At 51.0% G+C, this 19,963-nt stretch overlaps 8 protein-coding genes across 8 annotated transcripts; all 8 read left to right on the top strand.

Moving 5' to 3' along the window:
- Positions 1–72: 72 nt before the first annotated feature.
- On the top strand, positions 73–1,096 carry tpcB (metallo-beta-lactamase type thioesterase tpcB; the record flags this gene model as incomplete). The annotated part of the gene is made up of 2 exons (XM_040813996.1): positions 73–243; positions 299–1,096. 2 exons carry the CDS (start codon positions 73–75, stop codon positions 1,094–1,096), a joined length of 969 nt encoding a protein of 322 aa, XP_040661884.1.
- Positions 1,097–2,574: 1,478 nt separating this feature from the next.
- Positions 2,575–4,479, top strand: ASPVEDRAFT_219633 (Zn(II)2Cys6 transcription factor). Its single transcript, XM_040809476.1, has one exon. The coding sequence runs from the start codon at positions 2,686–2,688 to the stop codon at positions 4,012–4,014; it is 1,329 nt and encodes a 442-aa protein (XP_040661883.1). The 5' UTR covers positions 2,575–2,685; the 3' UTR covers positions 4,015–4,479.
- Positions 4,480–4,652: 173 nt separating this feature from the next.
- Positions 4,653–6,240, top strand: ASPVEDRAFT_121213 (FAD-dependent oxidoreductase; the record flags this gene model as incomplete). The annotated part of the gene is made up of 2 exons (XM_040805863.1): positions 4,653–4,887; positions 4,958–6,240. 2 exons carry the CDS (start codon positions 4,653–4,655, stop codon positions 6,238–6,240), a joined length of 1,518 nt encoding a protein of 505 aa, XP_040661882.1.
- Positions 6,241–6,656: 416 nt separating this feature from the next.
- On the top strand, positions 6,657–7,517 carry ASPVEDRAFT_119635 (SDR family oxidoreductase; the record flags this gene model as incomplete). The annotated part of the gene is made up of 2 exons (XM_040805721.1): positions 6,657–6,986; positions 7,056–7,517. 2 exons carry the CDS (start codon positions 6,657–6,659, stop codon positions 7,515–7,517), a joined length of 792 nt encoding a protein of 263 aa, XP_040661881.1.
- A 560-nt stretch (positions 7,518–8,077) lies between these two features.
- ASPVEDRAFT_48388 (uncharacterized protein) lies at positions 8,078–12,901 on the top strand (the record flags this gene model as incomplete). Its single annotated transcript, XM_040813995.1, has 4 exons — positions 8,078–8,401; positions 8,952–9,668; positions 9,718–10,295; positions 11,194–12,901. The coding sequence occupies 4 exons, from the start codon at positions 8,078–8,080 to the stop codon at positions 12,899–12,901; spliced, it is 3,327 nt and encodes a 1,108-aa protein (XP_040661880.1).
- A 344-nt stretch (positions 12,902–13,245) lies between these two features.
- On the top strand, positions 13,246–15,177 carry ASPVEDRAFT_77893 (uncharacterized protein; the record flags this gene model as incomplete). The annotated part of the gene is made up of 3 exons (XM_040816458.1): positions 13,246–13,333; positions 13,389–13,829; positions 13,889–15,177. The coding sequence occupies 3 exons, from the start codon at positions 13,246–13,248 to the stop codon at positions 15,175–15,177; spliced, it is 1,818 nt and encodes a 605-aa protein (XP_040661879.1).
- A 705-nt stretch (positions 15,178–15,882) lies between these two features.
- On the top strand, positions 15,883–18,036 carry ASPVEDRAFT_77892 (putative serine/threonine protein kinase (Nrc-2); the record flags this gene model as incomplete). The annotated part of the gene is made up of 5 exons (XM_040816457.1): positions 15,883–16,783; positions 16,837–17,010; positions 17,070–17,195; positions 17,253–17,634; positions 17,691–18,036. The coding sequence occupies 5 exons, from the start codon at positions 15,883–15,885 to the stop codon at positions 18,034–18,036; spliced, it is 1,929 nt and encodes a 642-aa protein (XP_040661878.1).
- Positions 18,037–19,312: 1,276 nt separating this feature from the next.
- Positions 19,313–19,649, top strand: ASPVEDRAFT_100018 (DASH complex subunit DAD3 family protein; the record flags this gene model as incomplete). The annotated part of the gene is made up of 2 exons (XM_040805579.1): positions 19,313–19,405; positions 19,509–19,649. Coding segments are annotated over 2 exons (234 nt in total), but the record flags the coding sequence as incomplete, so codon positions are not given.
- Between the last annotated feature and the right edge of the window lie 314 nt (positions 19,650–19,963).

Here is a 19,963-nt window from a genome sequence, read left to right as displayed (position 1 = left end):
TTTTACCTAAGACAACGCCTGAGAAAACAGGTTAAACTCGAGTCTCCCGAGTATATCCTGGACCCGGACAGAATGGCTCAATCTCAGCAGCATAAGGGTGGGTATAAGCAAATCAACAAAGCACTCAACATATGCGCCTTCGAGGATTATCTTTCTGCGCAGCTCAAGCACTTGCCTCGCCTTGAGGATGTGGAGCAACTCAGCCCTCGAGTTATTCGTGTCCTAGGGCAGAATGCTGGGAAGGTAAGATATTTCCGGCATACGAGTGCTGCCTCTGGCTAACGAAGCCCACATGTAGTTCACTTTGCAAGGGACAAACACATATATTGTCGGCACGGGGTCGCAAAGGCTGATAATCGACACTGGCCAAGGGATTCCGGAATGGGCAGATATCCTTGATTCTACCCTCAGGGACCGTTCCATCTCCCTGTCACACGTCTTCCTGTCCCATTGGCATGGTGACCATACTGGAGGAGTTCCGGACCTCCTGCGGCTATATCCCGATCTCACTGAGGCCATATACAAAAACTCCCCAGGTAGTGATCAGCAACCGATTGATGATGGCCAAGTTTTCCGTGTCGAAGGTGCTACTATTCGAGCGGTGCATGGTCCAGGCCATTCCCATGACCACATGTGCTTCATTCTCGAGGAGGAAAATGCCATGTTCACAGGAGACAATGTTCTCGGACACGGAACTAGCGCAGTCGAAGAGCTTGGTGTCTACATGGAGACTCTTCAGAGGCTGAAGTCACACCATTGCGCCATTGGCTACCCCGCCCATGGGGATATCATCACAAACCTCCCAGCGAAGATTGCTGGAGAGTTGGCGCAGAAGATGCGGCGTGAAAAACAGGTTCTCATGACGCTCGACCGACTCAACAAAGATTCCAGGCGAGCAGGCCGGGCCAAGAAGGCCAGCGTCACAGTCAAGGAGCTGGTGATTCTGGTGCACGGGGATGGGATTGACGAAGATGTGCGGACGATGGCCCTGGAACCGTTTATTGATGAAGTGCTGCGCAAGCTAGCAGAAGACGGCAAGGTAGCCTTTGAGATGCGAGGGGGAATAAAGCGATGGTTTGGTGTGGGAGTGTTATAAGTTCAACGTTGGAGTGCTGCTTCTTTCTTTGAATGGATGGAGTGAGGTTGAAGGCGCCAAGCTTTACCTGCGGTGTTCCTCGCCAAAAACTCGCCTGTCTTCCTTCTTCGGGTTCCTTTTTGTTTTGTACGCTGTCTCCCACTTCTGCCTAGATTGATTTCCCAGAGTCTCTTTGAAATGACAAAAAAATTACTGCCTACTTTCGTTACATTTCGACGCGTCACCCCAGCCTGCGGTGCGGACATTTAAACGCTTACAATCCTCCAGAAACCCAACCGCCCAAGTGCTCACACAACTATCAGAAAACGACGTCCTTTCTCATCGTTTGTCTTTGATAAATTATTCCAGCTGCTGCCTTTCCCACAGAGTCCATCACTCGATTGTTTGAGCCTTGCTGGTCCGACTCTCGGGCTCCGAACGTGGCGTGATGGATTGAGTACGGCAACCAGAAGCTGAACCAATATTTTACCTGACAAGATGCAGGGTTGGCTGAGACACCAAGGAAAGGGCTCGAGAATACCGCGCTGCCTGCTATGCGAGGAGAATAATCGCAATTCCGACCCGGTGTTATCCAGTGGCCAGTCGCCGAATCACACCATAGGCTCTTTGAGGCCATATCTTGAGCGTCATCCTGAAGGACGACAAAATAAGGTGGATATTAGTACGGTCACTAATATTGACTAAAGCTTGTTACGGACAAAGTACCGATGATCCCTGGGTCTCTCAGTTGCTTGCGCTCAAGCCGATCTCGGGTGGGCTCTTCTCACCAAGCTGGGCTTGGCTGTCAGCTCCGCCAGAGATTCCCATGTAGCCTATGACCCCAGGTCAAACTCGTTAAACTCACACTGAGTTGTTTGAGTTCTCCTGATAGATGAAGCAATCAATTGCTCGAGTCGCCTGGCTCCCAGAAATAGCAGAATCCCGGTCGGACAGCGGCAATGCTGTCGGTCTCCGGGGACGAAGTGGGAGCCCGTTTACCTGGGTCCAACTCAGCTTCAGCCTCAACCTCTATACTCGTCTCCCTCCCCCAGCCGCGATTTCGTCGTAGCCGGATACGAGTTGGGGGCTAACTTCTGGATATTACTTGATTTATATGTCTTCTGAGGTGGAATTACCGGTCAAATGACGTTGACGGCGATACGATGCCGCAGCTAAGTCTGAAGTTCCCGTGTCATGGCCACATTAGGCTGCATGAAAACTGCTAGTGCTGGCCTGGAACAATGGCGATGACGATAACTGGATTGCAGCCACCCTGGTCTGACTACGATCTATGTAACAAAAGCACACTGGACACGACCTGGCTGAATCAACAGGGCCATGAAGGGTGCCAGGCGACCGCTTCCCAGCCATAAAACCAATCCTGGGCATCTGTTCAGGCCCCGCATACGAACGCCAGACACTAATTGTATCTTATTGTAAGCTGACATTAAGCGGCTAGGCTGACCTGTCAATCCCACAATCCCAATAAACCCCGCCAGAGCTCGCCATGCTAACAAGCAGTGCAATCCTTCGTGCAGATGCGCTTTGTCTTTTTAATCCTGGGGCCCCTCACCCCTCCTTCGTTGTAAATATCCGATCATCATCCCCTCATGTTCACAATGGCAACCTTAAGCGCCGATGGTACTTCGCCTATCCAACCTCCGGCAGTAAAACTGAGAGGAAGCTGTCAGGCATGTGCGCAGTCCAAGCTCAAGTGCAGTCAGGACAAACCAACTTGTGCACGGTGCGCCAAAAGAGGTACAACATGCCAGTATCTAGTCAGCAAGCGCGCTGGCCGCAAACAGGGCAGTAGGACAAGCAGCCTCAAGACTCTTTCAAAAGAGTACCAACCTACGTCTGTTGAGGAAAGTGATGGTCAAAATGGGCTCCTGGATGCGTCCACACATTTAATGCAGTACGCTCTTCAACAAGATCGAAGCCTCGATGCGTGTCGGGAAGGTTTTCACCATCAGCGTACGCCGAGTTATCCAGAGAGCATCCCGAGCCTCCTCTCATCTGCTGGCCCTGCAACCTCAGCTACAACTCCTCTTACATTTGGACACACCGAGTTTGACGGCTTTCTTGCTTCACCGGTGTCCTTGTCGTTTCTCGATGCACCCGATGTGGACTATTTTTCCGGAGCCAAGGTCAATTTCAGAGATCTCGATGGAATTCCTGAGCCTTCTTCGTTCTTCTCATCCAGCGACCCAATACCGATGCTTGACGACAACATTATCGAGTCCCCTTTTGTGGCGAATTCTCCGGGTCCGCAGACTAATCTGCCTTGCTCACCTCCGCTACCGGAGATATCTACTCTCGGGGATCCACCGCAATGCTTCTGTTTTGCTCGTTCATTATCGTTGCTCCGGGAGCTCTTCCCACACCCTTCGTTGAATTGCAGAGCTACAAGCACCGACAAGAGTTGTTTCAGCCCTCCAACAATCCAACAAGTTATCGCTCAAAATGAGCAAACCATACAAGATATCAATCGAATTCTTCAGTGCCCTTGCTCTCAGGATGGCTATACTCTCACTATTCTTGCCCTCACCGTCTTCAAGATTCTGGCGTGGTATAGTGCAATAGCGTTGGATTCGCCCATACCCGGTGACAGTCAGTCATTTACAGAACAGGTCGACAGAGCACCAGCTATAATCAGGGGCTACCACCTTGAAGGCGAAGACAGGGACCGCATGGCCGCACAGCTTGTTTTGAGCGAGCTACATCCCGTGCAAAGACTAGTGAATACACTTTACCAACGGCTGAAAGACAAGGTATCGCAGGGCAGACTGCTCACTGGACCGAACATAATTCCTGTGGGAGCTAATGGGCACGAATCCAGCGTACCCCTGCACTTCCTCGACAAGCTAGCTGTGGATCTCGGAACTCGGCTACGCGGGTTGTCCAGTGAGATTTTTGAGCAATTACGGCGAGGCTGGTGATTGACAAACAATTGAGGCTTCGGATTCCATACTCTATACCCTACAGTGGACTTGCATAGTTAGCGGATGGTAGGCGCGTCCTCGATGTGATAAAATGTGATATATTAGTGGCCGGAGCCTTTGAGGTACAGCTAACAAAAGTACCTGCAACCTCTACTTAGCCCGTAGCCTTCTGAATGGAGAGGCGGGATTCAGTTCACACCGAGAATTCCAAACTGGTCTGAACAGCTCTGGCCTCCATCGTGCCGCGTTTTCATCCCCGAACAAGTCCTCCCAGTCTCCCAGCCATCAGCGGCTGCAGTCAATAGTCAGGCTCGATGGCAGCCTTGTTCTCTGTCCATCTTCCCGTCTTCAATGAAACGTCCCCGATCAATTGGAAATTTCCATTCCAAGCCACTGACTGAACTATGCGGAGTTATTTCCTTCAGTTCCATTGGTGAATTTTGATCCCCGAAGCCCTCTTCCATACAAACAGTCCATTCACTAGCATAGCTGTGGAACCTTTTTACCCCAGACGTGCTCCACCTCAGTACAAGGCTACAATGCCTGCACTTTTATATCGTCGATACACTTTATCCGTCAATACACTCGGGACACTACGCATCCCAATCAACAAAATTCAAACCAAAAAGTCCAATATGACACAATTCCCTGTTAACATCGCCAGCGACAAGGACGAGTTTGATCCGGAGCACTGGACAAACCCAGGCGCAAACAATGTCAACCGTCTTCCAGCCCGTCACCCCGAAACTGGAATCAGTGTCCTTATCGTCGGTGCTGGGATGGGTGGGCTCATGACTGCTCTTGAATGCTGGAGGAAGGGTCATACAGTCGTGGGCATCCTTGAGCGGAACGAGGGGCCTGTTTATTCGGGTACTCTATCTACCTTATCCTCTTTCTACTCTCAAACTAGGCAGCTAACTGGGGTTAATGAAAAAAAAAGGAGACATAATCGTCATGCAACCCCCGGCTGTCTCCATCATCCGCCACTGGCCTGATATGTGCTGCGACATGGAAGAAGAGCAGGTCCATGCTGCCGTTAGCTATGAGACCCACGGTGGAAAACATATCTACGGCCCGACCGTGCCATCATTCAACGACCCGGAACACCTCGCAAGCCGGAAAGGTCCATTCGTTGCCCCCGCCCAGGTCCGCCGGAAGTTCTACCGCATGCTACTACGGCAAGCCGCCAAGATAGGTCTCCAAGTTGAGTACGGAAGCCCCGTTCAGAGTTACTTCGAGGACCAGGGCGCAGCCAAGGGCGGTGTTGTTCTCGAGAATACCGGGGCGGTCCGTCTCGCAGATGTAGTCGTCGCCGCAGACGGGCTGAAGTCCGCATCGGAGATTCTCATTGCGGGCGAGCATGTCCCCACCAAGTCAAGTGGGCTGAGTATCTACCGGACTGCGTTCCCCAAGGAGCTCGCGATGAAAGACGAGGCCGTGCGGAAACGCTGGGGCAATTCTCCGCCCGTGTGGGAGTATTGGCTTGGACCGGGGATGTACCTCGGTGTATTTGTAGGCGAGGATATCATCTCGTTCGGGTTTACGCCACGAGACGTGCAAGGCACGGCGACAGAGTCCTGGGAGCCGGATACAGATCCGGAAGACGTGGCGAGGGCGATGCTGCGCGTGCCAGACTGGGACCCGGCAGTGCTGGCACTGATTCGGAGTGCGCCGCAGGGTGCGATCGTGCACTGGCCGCTATTGTGGCGGGACCTTCGACGCGAGTGGACGTCGCCGGCGGGCCATGTGGTGCAAGTTGGGGATAGTGCGCATAGCTTTATCCCGACGTCGGGGAATGGAGGGTCGCAAGCGTTGGAAGACGCTATTACGCTGGCGACTTGTCTGCAGTTGGGTGGATGTGTGAGGAATGCGCCGCTCGCAACGAAGGTGTATAACCTGCTGAGGTATGAGCGGGTTAGCTGTGCGCAGAAAATGTCGTTCGTCAATTCGCAGCTCAAAACTGCGACGGACTGGGATGCTATCTGGAAGGATCCGGCGAAGATCAGGACACGGTTCCCGAGTTGGATCTTTAAGCATGACCCGGAGGCATATGCTTACGAGAAATATGGACAGGCATTTGCGCATCTGATTTCTGGAACGGAGTTTGCCAATACCAATTTCCCTCCTGGGCATGAGTTTAGGCCATGGACAATGGAGGAAGTGTGGCGAGATATCGAGGATGGGAAGAGGGTGGAGGATCTTCTTGATGGCGATTGGTCTTGAGATCTGTATTCAAGATTCCATATTGGGTTCAAATGTATTTGACGCTAGACACCAGCTGCAGATCGAGTGTTGTTCGTGCATCTCCGAGAAGTGAAATCTCCGAGGGCGAGCCCTAATCGACGACTACAAGATAAACCAAATCCACCACCACAGCTTTCCAGTCCCAAATGATATCGCTGTCCGACTATGATCTTCGCATAATGCAGTCCGATTTACGACTTGACTTATCCCCTGCGGAAGTCTCTTATCCCGATTCTCGGGCACCGTACTCCTCACGTAGCCTAACCCAATTCTAGGGCCTATAATAAAACTAGGTACAAGGAATAGGTAAATAACTAGCCCCAATGCCTCCAGTAGCTCGTCTTTCCCTCATACGCTCCCACATTAGCCCTCCAAACCTTGACAACGAATTAAACATGGCACCTCATATCCCCTATCGCCTCGATGGCAAAGTCGCTCTCGTCACCGGTTCTGGCCGGGGAATCGGGGCCGCAATGGCCATCGAACTGGGCCGATGTGGTGCAAAGGTCATAGTGAACTATGCTAACTCACGCCACTCCGCCGAGAAGCTGGTTGATGAGATAAAGGCCCTCGGAACCGATTCAATTGCATTGAAGGCCAATATCCGCAATGTTCCCGAGATTGTCAAGCTCATGGACGAGGCGGTGGCTCATTTTGGAGGCTTGGACATTGTTTGCAGCAACGCAGGGGTTGTTAGCTTTCAGCACCTGGGCGATGTCACTGAGGTACATTTTCTTTTCTTTTTTTTTTTTTTTTCATTATCGTCAGAGCTAACGAGGTCCCCCTGAATAAAGGAGGAATTCGACCGCGTCTTCTCACTGAATACGCGCGCCCAATTCTTCGTTGCGAGAGAGGCCTATCGCCATCTGAACAACGGAGGACGGATTGTCCTCATGTCCTCCAACACAGCCAAGGAATTCAGCGTCCCCCGACACGCCGTGTACTCAGGCTCCAAAGGTGCCATTGAGTCCTTTGTCCGGGTTATGGCGAAGGACTGCGGTCATAAACAGATTACTGTCAATGCGGTGGCCCCCGGCGGCACTGTGACGGACATGTTCAATGATGTGGCGCAAAACTACATCCCCAACGGTGAGAAGTACTCTCCTGAAGAGCTCAAGCAGATGGCAGCCCATGCGTCGCCATTGCTGAGGAATGGGTATCCGTTGGATATTGCGAGGGTTGTTTGTTTCCTGGCGAGTGGTGAGGCGGAGTGGGTGAATGGGAAGATTATTACGGTTGACGGAGGTGCGGCATAGGTCGGTCTGACAAATGGTAGACAGGATTGAAATAGATTAAACTATTTAGTCAATGCATTAGTTTGCAGTTGTGTAATTGGTTGTTCATGTTACCAGGGGCGAAGGCATCGGATTCCGAAGGTGTTGACTGTCGGGGATTTCCAAGAAACTCCACGCGAGTACATTGTGTGCGAGAGAAATCAGTATTGTTGATTCCGGGTATGTCACGGTCTTTGACGGATTGAGGTCATTTAAATAAGTCCTTCACTCTGGTTCCTTAGCATCTGACAGTCCGATTCAGCCTTAACCAAACAGACCAACACGATGGCACTTCGCCCTACCTTTGAAGGTACATTTGCGGAATGCGCAGTATAGTACAATGCTAAGAAATGATCAGATATAAAAGCCTGTGAGACGGTTCTTTTTGAATGGGCAGAGAGTTACGATGGAAAAGACTGGGGACGACTGGAGCGATGCATCGCTCCCTCTCTCCGTGTCTGTCGCTCGTTATCCATGTGAGGGGCCAACGCTGATGTTCACAGATCGACTATAGGGCCTTCATCAATAAGCTCTGGGAAGATATGTCCGCCGCCGATTTCGTCGCCATGGTCTCCCATCCTCACTTTCTGGGCACCCCGCGCATCCAGACACAACATTTCATCGGAATGACGAAGTGGGAGAAGGTCAGCGAAACGCAAATCCTGGGACACCACCAAATGAGGGTCGCCCACCAGAAGCATGCGGACGACGAGTTGAAGGAGGTAACTGTAAAAGGACATTCTCACGGTACGGGCACAATAACATACCGGAAAATCGATGGGGTCTGGAAGTTTGCGGGAATTGAGCCGCATGTAAGATGGACCGAGTTTGGAGGGGAAGGTCTCTTTGGGCCACCTGTGGAGGAGGTTACAGCATGAGGGCCGATCAACATTACTAGGATTTGAATCAGAAATTATATCGCGTGGTGTGGTGCTCGAGAGGGCAACACAGTTGGATAGCTTCATGGTTTCCGAAACAGGACATTCGATATAGTGGTAGTGCAGTGCTTCGGATTTCTTAACACAGTAATGAGTAAGCTTACCGACCTATCGGCCCACTGTCCTTGGCCCTTCAGGGATGTTTCTGGCTTTTGCAGATAATTCGCGTCGGACGAGGACAGCCTCCTTCGCGTTCGGTGTTGGAGCCCAGCGAAGCCGAGAGCCGTTGTTGTACGTATTCCTCCACTATTCGCTGTCATTCCCAGCCGCAGACGCCACTTACAATCACTCTGCTGAGACAATCGCGCTGTGTTGTCAGAACTGAGAAATATCCCGAGTAGCAGGCCGCAGAACCCAATCCCGCTCCTCTTCTTCAGGGCGCTTCGCATATAACTACAGCTCGAATCGGTCTTTCAGATACCGGCAATTCAGCGTGTATGGGCACCCTTCCAAAATGTCCAACCTCACGGACTTTGAGACCTATACCAGCGACCTCACAGCTGCCGTCAAGACCCTTGTGTCACAGTCCCCGAGTCTCTTGTCCTCCGGCTCTCAACCGTTTCTTCCCCCAGACGCTCCCAGCGAAGCCCACCGGGCACGACAGTCGATTCTAACGACAACCACCAGACTACAGACTCTACTCTCCAGCCCCACGGATTTCCTCCATCATCTTACCGTCCAGAACCAGCTGCTCGCCTGTCTCCAATGGCTGGGGGAATTCCAGGTCCTCGCCTGCATCCCCCTCAGCGGCAGCGTTCCCATCAAAGACGTCGCGGATCTGGCTGGTGTTCCTGAGACTCATATGTCGCGCATTGTTCGGATGACAGCAACGGCCGGTTTCCTGAAGGAGCCTCAGCCTGGCCAGGTTGCACACAGCGCGCTTTCCGCTCCGTTCGTCACCAAGCCGTCTTACCTCGACGCCGTCATGTTTCTCGCCGGCACAGTTGCTCCAGCCGCTTTACAGATGCCCACTGCAACTCAGCGATTCGGCTCGTCTCTGCGTCCAAACGAAACAGCCTATAACATTGCATTCAACAATCCAGCCACCTTTGCTAGCACTAGTGAACAGCGTCCCAAGCTTCAGCGTCAATGGCCTGCTTTCCTGCGTTACGGAACGAAGGACATCGACGATCACACAACAGACCTACTCGCTAGACTAGACCATTTTCGCCGAGGCAACATATCAGTCGTCGAAGTATAACCTCCTAACAACACTTCTCTGGAAATAAACTAACATGTCACAGGTCGGCGCCCGCTCAATTGACCGCGCAACAATCCTCGCAAACCTCTACCCCTCCCTACATATCACGGTCCAAATCGCAGCCCCAACAACAGGACCAAACAGCTGGTCTTCACATCCCCAAACACCCTACTCCAAACATGACGACCTGCGTCCGCTGAGCTCTAGCCATACCAACAAAGGCAACACTGCCACAAGCAGCAGCAGCAGCTCCTCCTCCTCCTCTCCCTCAAGCCCCAACATAACAATCCAACAACGAACCCCAACAACCACACAACCCATATCCGACGCCTCCGTCTACATCTTACACCTCCCATCCCCCTCACCTACCATCCCATACGGGTCCCTTGCTACACGCATAATCGCTGAGCTCCGCGCACATCTCGACGTCCTCCGCTCCAACCCCGCCGCAACGCTTATCCTAACCCCGCGGCTGCTCCCGGACCCGGCGGCTGTGAACGCGGACACTGAGGCGTCTGCAAGATTACGGGATTTGTCTCTACTGCAGCTAGCTAATGAGCGGGAGATTGACCTTTCCGAGCTGATGAATATGCTGAATAGTGTAAGTGATAGTATGGGGAGGTTGGTAGTTGTTAATAAGATAAAATCGAGGGAGAGTGTGGTGGTTGTGTTGGAGGTTAGGTACCAGGTATATAATCGCTGATTTAGTTATCCATCTTGAATATATATCCCTGTGTACGGTTGTCTAGAGCTTTTTGTCTATCTATCCTAAGCCGTTTATAGTTTCCATTATTTAGCCTCCAGGTCTATAGCTGCGGGTCATATGGTGCAGCGACCAAGATTGAATGTATAATGGTGGGGTAGCTCCAGCCCATTTATATCATAGATGAAAGCTTCCGGACCACTCCAGTAGGCCAGGGTCTACTAGTGTGTCTAGTTGGCCTTTATCGATTTTCCTACAGTTCTCCCATAAAACGCCCCAGAAGTGACAATCTTCAGTAGCCCCGACTAACGCGTTGATGACGCTGTCTACAGCTTCCCGCTGCGTGGTTGAGTTGAAGCCGATCTAATGTTGAATTTTATTGAATTTTATAACAATTGAAAAGCGTTAATCTTGCCGTCCTGGTAGTCAAACATTAAGCTGGTAGTCTGATCATTGAGCGGCTTTTGGTTGCACGGGTGGAATGTAACCTCCTACCGTCTACACGTCATGCCAGGTTCTGGCTAGAGAGTCCTTCCCACTTCCAAATGACAACTCACTGACGTGCTAGAGCTATTCCCTACCTAATGCGTGCTTACACTCTTGAGTTCAAAGAGGTTGGGTCTGGTTCGGGTGCCAGCGGCAAAGACACCCATCAGCCGGAATAGGGAAGGGTTTAGAGAAGCCCACTACACTCTGTATCATGTCGTCACGCCGTGCTTCTGCTGCCAAAGTTAATTGAGATCTCTACTTAGAGGCCCCGCCCGCCCGAAACGAGATGTAGATCCGAGTTCCACGCACTATCGTCAACATGTTGAGCCGTCTCTATATCGCCCTGCTCAGCCTCTCTTTGGGCATTTTTCCGGTTGCCGCACAGGACCAGACAGCCCGGGTCTGGGCAGTATTTGGATATACTGTCAATGGGGAGAGAATCCCGAAGGTTTTCCCACGTCATCCGAAGTCATTGACACCATATGGAGCATACCAACTGCATGAAGCTGGGTCTGCCTTTCGAGACCGATATGTCGCTCTCGACGGGGTTGACAGCGACACCAGTGAAAGGATCGTGAACATCGCTCCTGAATTGCTCAACACCGAAGATGTCAAGGTCGCTTCCACGCCCGATACAGCCGTCCTTGCATCCGCCCAGGCATTCATGCAGGGCGTTTATCCACCGCTCAAAGAATCCTTCAACTCCTCGTTCTATGGAGGTGACTTGGAATTGGCCGACGGCTCTAGTGTCCAGGCCCCGCTTGGGGGATATCAATATCCCTCCATCGAAACGTTCGGGTTCGACGACCCTCAGTCCGTCATGATCGCCGGTCAAGCGCTCTGTTCTGCACATGGCTCTGCAAACCTTCAATACCTTAGCAGCAAGGAATTCTGGGCAACTTATGCGGACTCAGCAGCATTCTATGCTCACCTCTATTCTCAGGCTATTTCTGGAGGATTTGACATGAAGGGTGCCAACTTCGCAAACGCAACCAGCATCTCCGAGTTTTTGGACTACCAGGCTATGCATAACGAGTCTTTGTTGCATAACTTGGGCCAAGAGGACGTCGAACGTGCACGATGGTATGCAGGCCAATACGTATACGAAACAAATGGAAACACATCATCATCTGATGATGTTAAAGACGGCAAAATCAGAGCAATTGCAGGGCAAGGCCTGGCATCCAATGTTCTTGACGCTTTTGAGAGCAGTATCAAAGGGCAGGGTGCCCACGGGAAGATGACCCTTCGGTTTGGTAGCTCCCAAACAGCAGTATCGTTCGCCTCGCTCTTACAACTGGACAACAAACAAAATGCGAACTTTACTTCCCTGCCAAATCAGGGAGCCTCGTTTGTGCTTGAGTTGTTCAGCCTGGAGAGCGAGAGCTACCCTACGTTCCCCGATCCGTCACAACTCTATGTTCGGTTCCTCTTTCGAAATGGGACAGGTGCTGATTTCAGGTCATATCCGCTCTTTGGATACAGTCCTAGCAGGGTTGTTCTCCCATACAGTGAGTTTAAAGACAATATGCAAGGTGTGTCACTGGGTTCGATCGCAGACTGGTGTCAACGCTGTGACTCGTCCGCCGTGTTCTGTTCTGGCGTCGTTCCTGCAGCCAAGCCAGGCGTGAGCAACCCTAAAGAAGACAAGGGCGGTATGCATCCTGCCGTTGCTGGGGTTGTTGGTGCTGCTGTTACCGTCGGTGTATTGACTCTCTTCGCTGTTGTTGGATTCTTCTGTTGTCTACGCACGAACCGGGTGCGTCGTAAGTCGAGTCTTGGAGGCTTCAAAAGGAATAGCAAGATGGCCAGCGATTCGGATGTCACATTCAACAATCCACAATGGGGGGCCGACATCAAACCCCCCGCAGCTTCAGCCAGAGGGTATGAGCGACATGGCAGCTGGGAAATGGCCAACAGCCCTCCACGGCTTGCAAATTGCAGGGTTAGGTCGTCAGCTCTAACAGACGATATTGAAGAAGAGTGGCAGTTGCATAATAGTATGGAGCCTGTCAAAGCACGAGAGCATGTGTGATTTAAGCCAAAAAAAAGTGGACAGTTAGTATTGGAAATGGATTTCTGAGTTTGTTGAATGAGCAGGTTCTGTAGTCTCATCCATAATCTTCTCAAAGGGCCGCCGACTTTGGTTGTTGTGGTACGCTCTTTCCCTGTCAACAACCTCACTTTCCGTCCCACAACACACTCCCAACCCCAACCCCCTTCTCTTGTCTCCCTTTACCATCTTCGCCGACTTCTCGCCATCCTCTTCCTCTGTAAAAACGAGCCGTCACCAACGACACACACCTTCCCCATTCATTCTTTCACCAGAAATTTTCCAAACCCGACGCCTGTGTGGTATACATTCATTCATCCCCAGTCATGACCAAATACGATCTGCAGACCCTCCTGGCAGCGAAGACCAATGCCCACATAGATCTGGGCAGGTTCAGCGACCAGGCCTTCAATAGTAAGCTCCGTCTATGCCACAAGCAGAGAAGATGTTAACATGCGGTCCCGTCAAGATAACCTGGTCCGTTCCAATGTACTGTCTGAGCAGCCTGTCAACAGACCAAGAAATATGTCGGGCCATTCACGCCGCACTGTAATGGCCCCTTTGGCATTGAACGCACAGAATACCCCACGCCAGACAGATCACCATACTATGTCATCCAATTCCCAATTTGACGATGCGTTTGTGCGATTCGTTGAGCAACACACGTCCCCAAAGCCGCAGCGTGTCACCGCTGGTGGCCGCATTGTACCTATGAACCCTTGGGACTCACCTCCCAAGTGGAGTCTACCGTTGAGCTCAAAGGGTGCCAGCGCTGCGAACAGCGAGGCTTCGAAAACCGCTAGTTCGGCCGCGAAAATCGAGGCCAAGTCTATCTCTGAAAATCAGCCAAGGCAGGAGCAGGCGGCGAAGTCTGAGACCAGGGTTCCAAAGATGGCCCCACTGCCAGCAGGTAGATCCCCAAATTGCGTTTGCCAACCGCAGGTGCTAATTATGGTCAATGGCATTTAGATGCTGCTAATGCCCCATGCTTCCAACCTCCTGGCAGCACATCCAGCCCGTACCAGTATGCCAACGTTCCCTTGGCTACTCAACAAGCCCAAGGAACTGGGTTGCCTTCCTATTCAGCTTTTGGAATAGGCGGGGATAATTTTTTGAATGCTTTTGCTCCGCCGCAAACCCCAGCGCAACTAATAGGTCCGCAAACTGGATTTCCATTCCAGACACAGCCAGCTTCCGCAGCTACCTCAAGCTTACTAGGTTGGAATGGCCTCAATGGCCTAAATGCAGTATCCCCTGCACCATTTAGTCCCTATCAGCATAGCTATGCCGCAAGTCCTCCTACGGCCAGTGCTCAGTGGCCTCAGCTGCCACAGCTGCCCCCGTTGCCACAGGTTCAGCAGGTTCAGCAAGTTCAGCAGGTTCCACTGGTTCCGCAGTTGCATCAACTACCCCAAGCATCTCCCGCTACTCGCAACCAGGCACCTACATCCAATCAGCAATTCGTTGGGTCTCATTTTCAAGATGTCATATATCAGAAATCACTGGAGGATGCTGCCAAGCAGTATGATGCACTCTCTGCGCAGCTTTCCCAGATCGACAGATTCACCGCGATGCATTCTTGGGTCATCGAACCAGAAACGAAAAAGCTCCTCGTTGAACAGCGAAAAAGCTTGGTGCGTGAACTTGATACGGTGAGGCTCTATAAAGAGCATTTGCAGGTTCTGTTTGGTAAAAGCCAAATGAACGGCACTCTCAGGCCTCAGCAAGAGCCCATTACAATTCCAGTCACTCCCCCACAGAATGAGGCATGGGGGACGCCTACCAAATCTAAGTCGAGATCATTATCACCAACCGTCCGCAACCTCTACCGCACGATCGAAGAGACTGACGAACGCGGTGAGCCTATCGATGGGTTACTCTGTGCTTTGTCAGGCGCATCTAATGGGCTCGCGAAGAGGTTGAGTGAAGAACGTCAAAAGTCCCTAGGCATATCGATTAGGGAACCCCCACGGGATGTATCTAGCACGCTTATCAAGGCGAGGGACTCGAGAGAAGAGTCCCTGCATGAGGCACCAGAAAAGGTTGAATACGCCCAGCCCGTGCAAGTTTCCAGGAGACTTTGGCAATCAGATCCCCATCCACACTCGCCGCTGCTTTCTCAATGTTTCAACAGAGACTGGAGCCCAGTTCTGCAGAAGTCAGCCGCCCCGGCTGTATCTCAAAATGTTACAGCTCACGCATTTCTTCCGTCTTTCGACGGCGCGGGAAAGATAGCCGACGGCTTCGAACTGATCTAATCAGGAGCCCCATGTGGCGGTGATGGAGAGCAAGGGGTAAATTTGTTCCGGCGGAAGCCAATAATTACCGTACTCGGCAGGGATTTGGGAGTTGGGAGTACCAGGAGCTGGGCGCATTGAACTTGGGAGTACAGGGAGGATTACTACTGATAGGATGGATGATGAATATCTGGCCTCGTGTAGGATTATTGTATCTTTAGCATTGATTTGGTGCTTAACATAATTCGATTCACTCATTGAAAGTAAGTGTTGTTTGACTCGCGAACATTAATAATGGTGGCCAACTACGCCATTCCTGACTCAGCCACGGGGAAGAATCCCAATTCGACTCAACTCCACCTCCTCCTCATCCAACGTCCGCAATAATCAAGCAGTCAACGGCCGTGCTTCATGGACTGACCATCCCGCGGCTTTATCGCTTTTGCTCCTCCGCTCTTTTCGTACTATCCCTCTGTCCTTCTTTCCTGTCGTCTCGTTCAACAGCCGTCCCTCCTATTTCACCGCTCCTCTGTTTTATGCCTCTCCAACGTTACTAGCTCCACGCCGCCAATTCTCCCTCTCCCCGCGCTCCCTCACCCGTTCCCGAGCTTCGTCGCCAAACCAATCTGTCTTTGAACATCTCTGGTCGCAGTCGTTGTCAGCGTTGGATTTTCACGAGAATCACACCCCACGCTCTCTCCGGGTTAATTTGTTACTCTTGTGGGGATGACGCAGCTTTTCGCGTCCAATCCGTCCCCTGCGGCGAACGAGAAACGGGGAAATCTTCCCGGCCTATCCATGCCCTCCAAAAAACACTCCAACGATTCAAGTCATTTTCCAACGAAGATCAAGAATTTTTTTCGCATCAACAGCTCAAGTAGCGCATCCTCGCATCAATCCAACAATCACTCCTCCAACTCCGATCGCGATAACGGTTTCTCGGCCCCTGCCAAAAATGAGCCTAAGTCCACCTTCAGACAGTCCCGCTTCCTCCCCATTATCGGTCGCAATCGTTCTGCTACGGTAGCCAGTGAAGGGAATCCGTTAGACGAGGGAATCTCTCCGACCGCAACGGCAAACCCCTACTTCGTCCACCAAGGTCAGCCCGCCCTTCAACATCGTAACGACGGCTCAATACCCTCTTCACCGCCGGATACCCCAGAGCTACAAGTCGATGGTGTTTCGGCTGCGGAGCAAGCTACCACAGCTAACAAGGAAGAACTTGCTCGGAAACTACGTCGTGTCGCTTCGGCTCCGAATGCCCAGGGATTGTTCAATGCCAGTGACGCCGGTGCACGACCTCAAACTGCGGAGCTGGGTAAGGAACCCTTACTCCACTCAGGCGCTGCCGGCGATCCCGTTGGCCTGGTGGAAGTAAGCCTAAGCACCGACAATGACGGGACTCTTGCCGTTCCACAACCGGGTTCCGACAATCTTCCAACCCTCACACAGGTTCGCACGTCAAGCAGTGGTTTCCGTCGGACATACAGCTCCAATTCGATCAAAGTACGCAACGTCGAAGTCGGTCCGGCTAGTTTCGATAAAATCAAGCTCATTGGAAAGGGCGATGTGGGTAAGGTTTACCTCGTCAGGGAAAAGAAGTCGACTCGTCTATATGCCATGAAGGGTGAGTTACCACGCAACACCAAATGAGACCGGTTTGACTTACAAAAATGCTAGTTCTGAGTAAGAAGGAAATGATCAAGCGGAACAAAATCAAGCGGGCACTGGCAGAGCAAGAGATTCTCGCCACCAGTAACCACCCGTTCATTGTGACACTTTATCACTCCTTCCAATCTGAGGATTATCTCTACCTGTGCATGGAGTACTGCAGCGGTGGAGAATTCTTCCGAGGTATGATAACACAATAATCTTAAAATTGATTGTCCCTTGCTGATTATAACGCCTTACAGCTTTACAGACCCGCCCTGGGAAATCTATATCGGAAGACGCTGCTCGTTTCTATGCGGCGGAGGTTACCGCTGCGCTCGAGTATCTCCACCTCATGGGTTTCATTTACCGTGATCTGAAGCCAGAAAGTGTGTTTAGCAACCTTGACTACATTAAAAAAGCATACTAAACGGCCTCCTTCGCAGATATCCTTCTTCATCAGTCAGGCCATATCATGCTGTCGGACTTTGACCTATCAAAGCAATCAGGACCCGGAGGTGCTCCTACAATGATCCCCGCACGAAGCGGCAACTCCACCACGGCTTTTCCAACCATTGACACGAAGTCTTGTATTGCTGATTTCAGAACCAATTCGTTTGTTGGTACTGAGGAATACATTGCGCCAGAGGTAATCAAAGGCTGTGGGCATACCAGTGCTGTGGATTGGTGGACTCTGGGTATCTTAATATACGAGATGCTTTACGGGACGACACCATTTAAAGGCAAGAACAGGAATGCGACGTTCGGGAACATTCTCCGTGACGAAGTACCATTCCCAGAGCAGGGAGGTGCACAGCAAACTTCCAAGTATGTTATTCATGGCCCTTGCACCCTATTGATGCACATAACTAACCAAGGACCAGCATGTGCAAATCTTTGATCCGAAAGTTACTGATTAAAGATGAGACTAAACGTCTTGGAGCTCGGGCTGGCGCCTCGGACGTCAAAACACACCCGTTTTTCCGGCAAACACAATGGGCTCTTATTCGCCATATGAAACCGCCAATGGTCCCCCACCAAAGTCGCGGGAACGAGACCGTCAACTTCCGAAATGTCAAGGAAAGCGCGAGCGTTGACATTGGCGAACAGAACCCTTCCAAGATGAAGGGCGTTCCACTAAATTCAGGTCTCGCCACGCCGAATGGTGAAATTTCCGATCCTTTTGAAGAGTTCAACAGCGTCACTCTTCACCACGATGGTGACTTCTAGTTAAACCAAACCGTGGTGCTCAGCTTCTGGCCTTCCGCATACTAGACGAAACTGCTCGAGCGTATCCTGTATTGCTATCATTTCACGATCATGATGCATGAAAACAATTTGTATTCGAAAGTCAATATTCTGTCGCTTTTACTACAGGGAGCTTGGAGGCGTTTAGAATTTTAACTTGGGATTTTTCTGTTATCGATTTGCTGCAACTTATATTGGGTGGATGCCGATCTGCTTCGATGTCTGAATCTGCTTTACGCGTGTCATTTTTCGGTTCCTGTTATTGTGCTGCCTGCCATGGTATACTCTTGTCCCTTTTACAACGTTCCTTCCTATATGGCTATCAGTCGCCTTGCCATAACTATCCTTATTGCAGAACACGGCGTTGGCGATTTCGAATTTGCACTTGCGCAACACAATTTGTTCAACTACTGCCGCGTTACTATATGAACCGAACTTTTGCCTCCATTTCTCAAGCCCTATTGCTTATCTGCGCCATTTTTACTTACCTGGTTCGAGAAATTGGGCAGAAGGCTTTTCAAGGATCTGTGTTCAACACAACCCGCCTTCTCTACGTGCTTATCATATACATCCTTAGCCGCGAAATTCAATTGTCTTATTATTCAAACACTATTAAGGATAGAAAAGTAGGGCTGGCAGTTCTTCCCTGAGTAAATACCTTCATTGCATCAATATCTTGTTGCCATGCCCGTTAAGTAGGAATTACTGCCATCTTTTCCAGCTTCCTTGAAAAGCACCCGTATACAAAGTCCTAGCCATTTGAGGGATAGATCATTTGAGTCGCCCTGTATCATGCATAATGAAGATTCCAGTTTGTATATTGTGGTTAAATAATTAGTATAGTGTTTCCATCGTATGTGTTGGGCATACTGGAATATATATAAGTTGTTGCCATCAGTAGTAAGCCAAGATACTGCAAGGAAGGACGGATATTGCATGTCGCTTAGATGGAAATAAATATATTTAACATATAAGCTTCTATAAAAATGCGGATTTTCCTGAGGTTATTGCAGCCTGTGAGGGTTGGGTAATAACGCCGATATCAGAACGGCCGACGCGCTTCTTTCCCCGCCAACCAAAATAAATCCGGAGCCACCATCAACACCAAAACACCATACCAACAACCTCAAATCCCACTCGAATATCAACAAAAGCAACTCGTCTCCCTCAAGTAAAAATGTCAGACATAACCCCCACGCCCTCAAGAACTACAACGCCCCCGACAGACCCTCCAACGGACACCCACCCCGCAACCGAAAATGCCTTTCTCCGCCCCTCCCACCCGCTCGTCACCGATCTCGAGCAAGAAGTCCTGGATGAGTATGCACGCTTGCTGGGGAATGTGAATAAAGTATGTTATCTCCTTTACGGCACCCCTCATTTACCTCTTTTCCGCAAATTCAATTCCATGACCGGCCGATGGCTAACGTTCTTTTGCTTTTTCCCATCCACAGCTATCGACCAAGCTATCGGACCTCGCGGACTCTCCTACCTCGGTTACGCTAGATGGACTCCGGCAATTAGAGAGAAAAACGGCGACCGTGTGCACGCTGCTCAAGGCTAGTGTGTACAGCATTGTCCTGCAGCAGCAAATTTTCAACGAGGGGGAGGAACAACAGCAGCAAGGTGGGGACGGGGGAGAGACTGGGACCATGAATGTTGGGGATGAGGGAGGCTACGGGCATGCGGATATGAGTTACCAGGAGGGGTATTGATTGATTGATTTATTGATGAACTAGGTGCACTTGTTGGGGCCTGGCGTTGGGTTTCGTTTTCAAGTCATAAATTATATACCCCCCTGCTTTGTTGTGGTGTTTGCTTATACGGTCATGTTGTAAAGAAAGTGAGCCGTGATCGGATTCAATTGATTGATGGTGTACAAATACATGGTCAAATGCTGGAGAAAATA

The sequence above is a fragment of the Aspergillus versicolor genome (genome assembly GCF_001890125.1).
Source record: "Aspergillus versicolor CBS 583.65 unplaced genomic scaffold ASPVEscaffold_1, whole genome shotgun sequence".
NCBI classification, from domain to species: Eukaryota; Fungi; Ascomycota; class Eurotiomycetes; order Eurotiales; family Aspergillaceae; genus Aspergillus; species Aspergillus versicolor.
The sequence above is the reverse complement of the archived record's forward strand: the minus strand, read 5'-3'. Positions and strand labels throughout refer to the sequence as shown.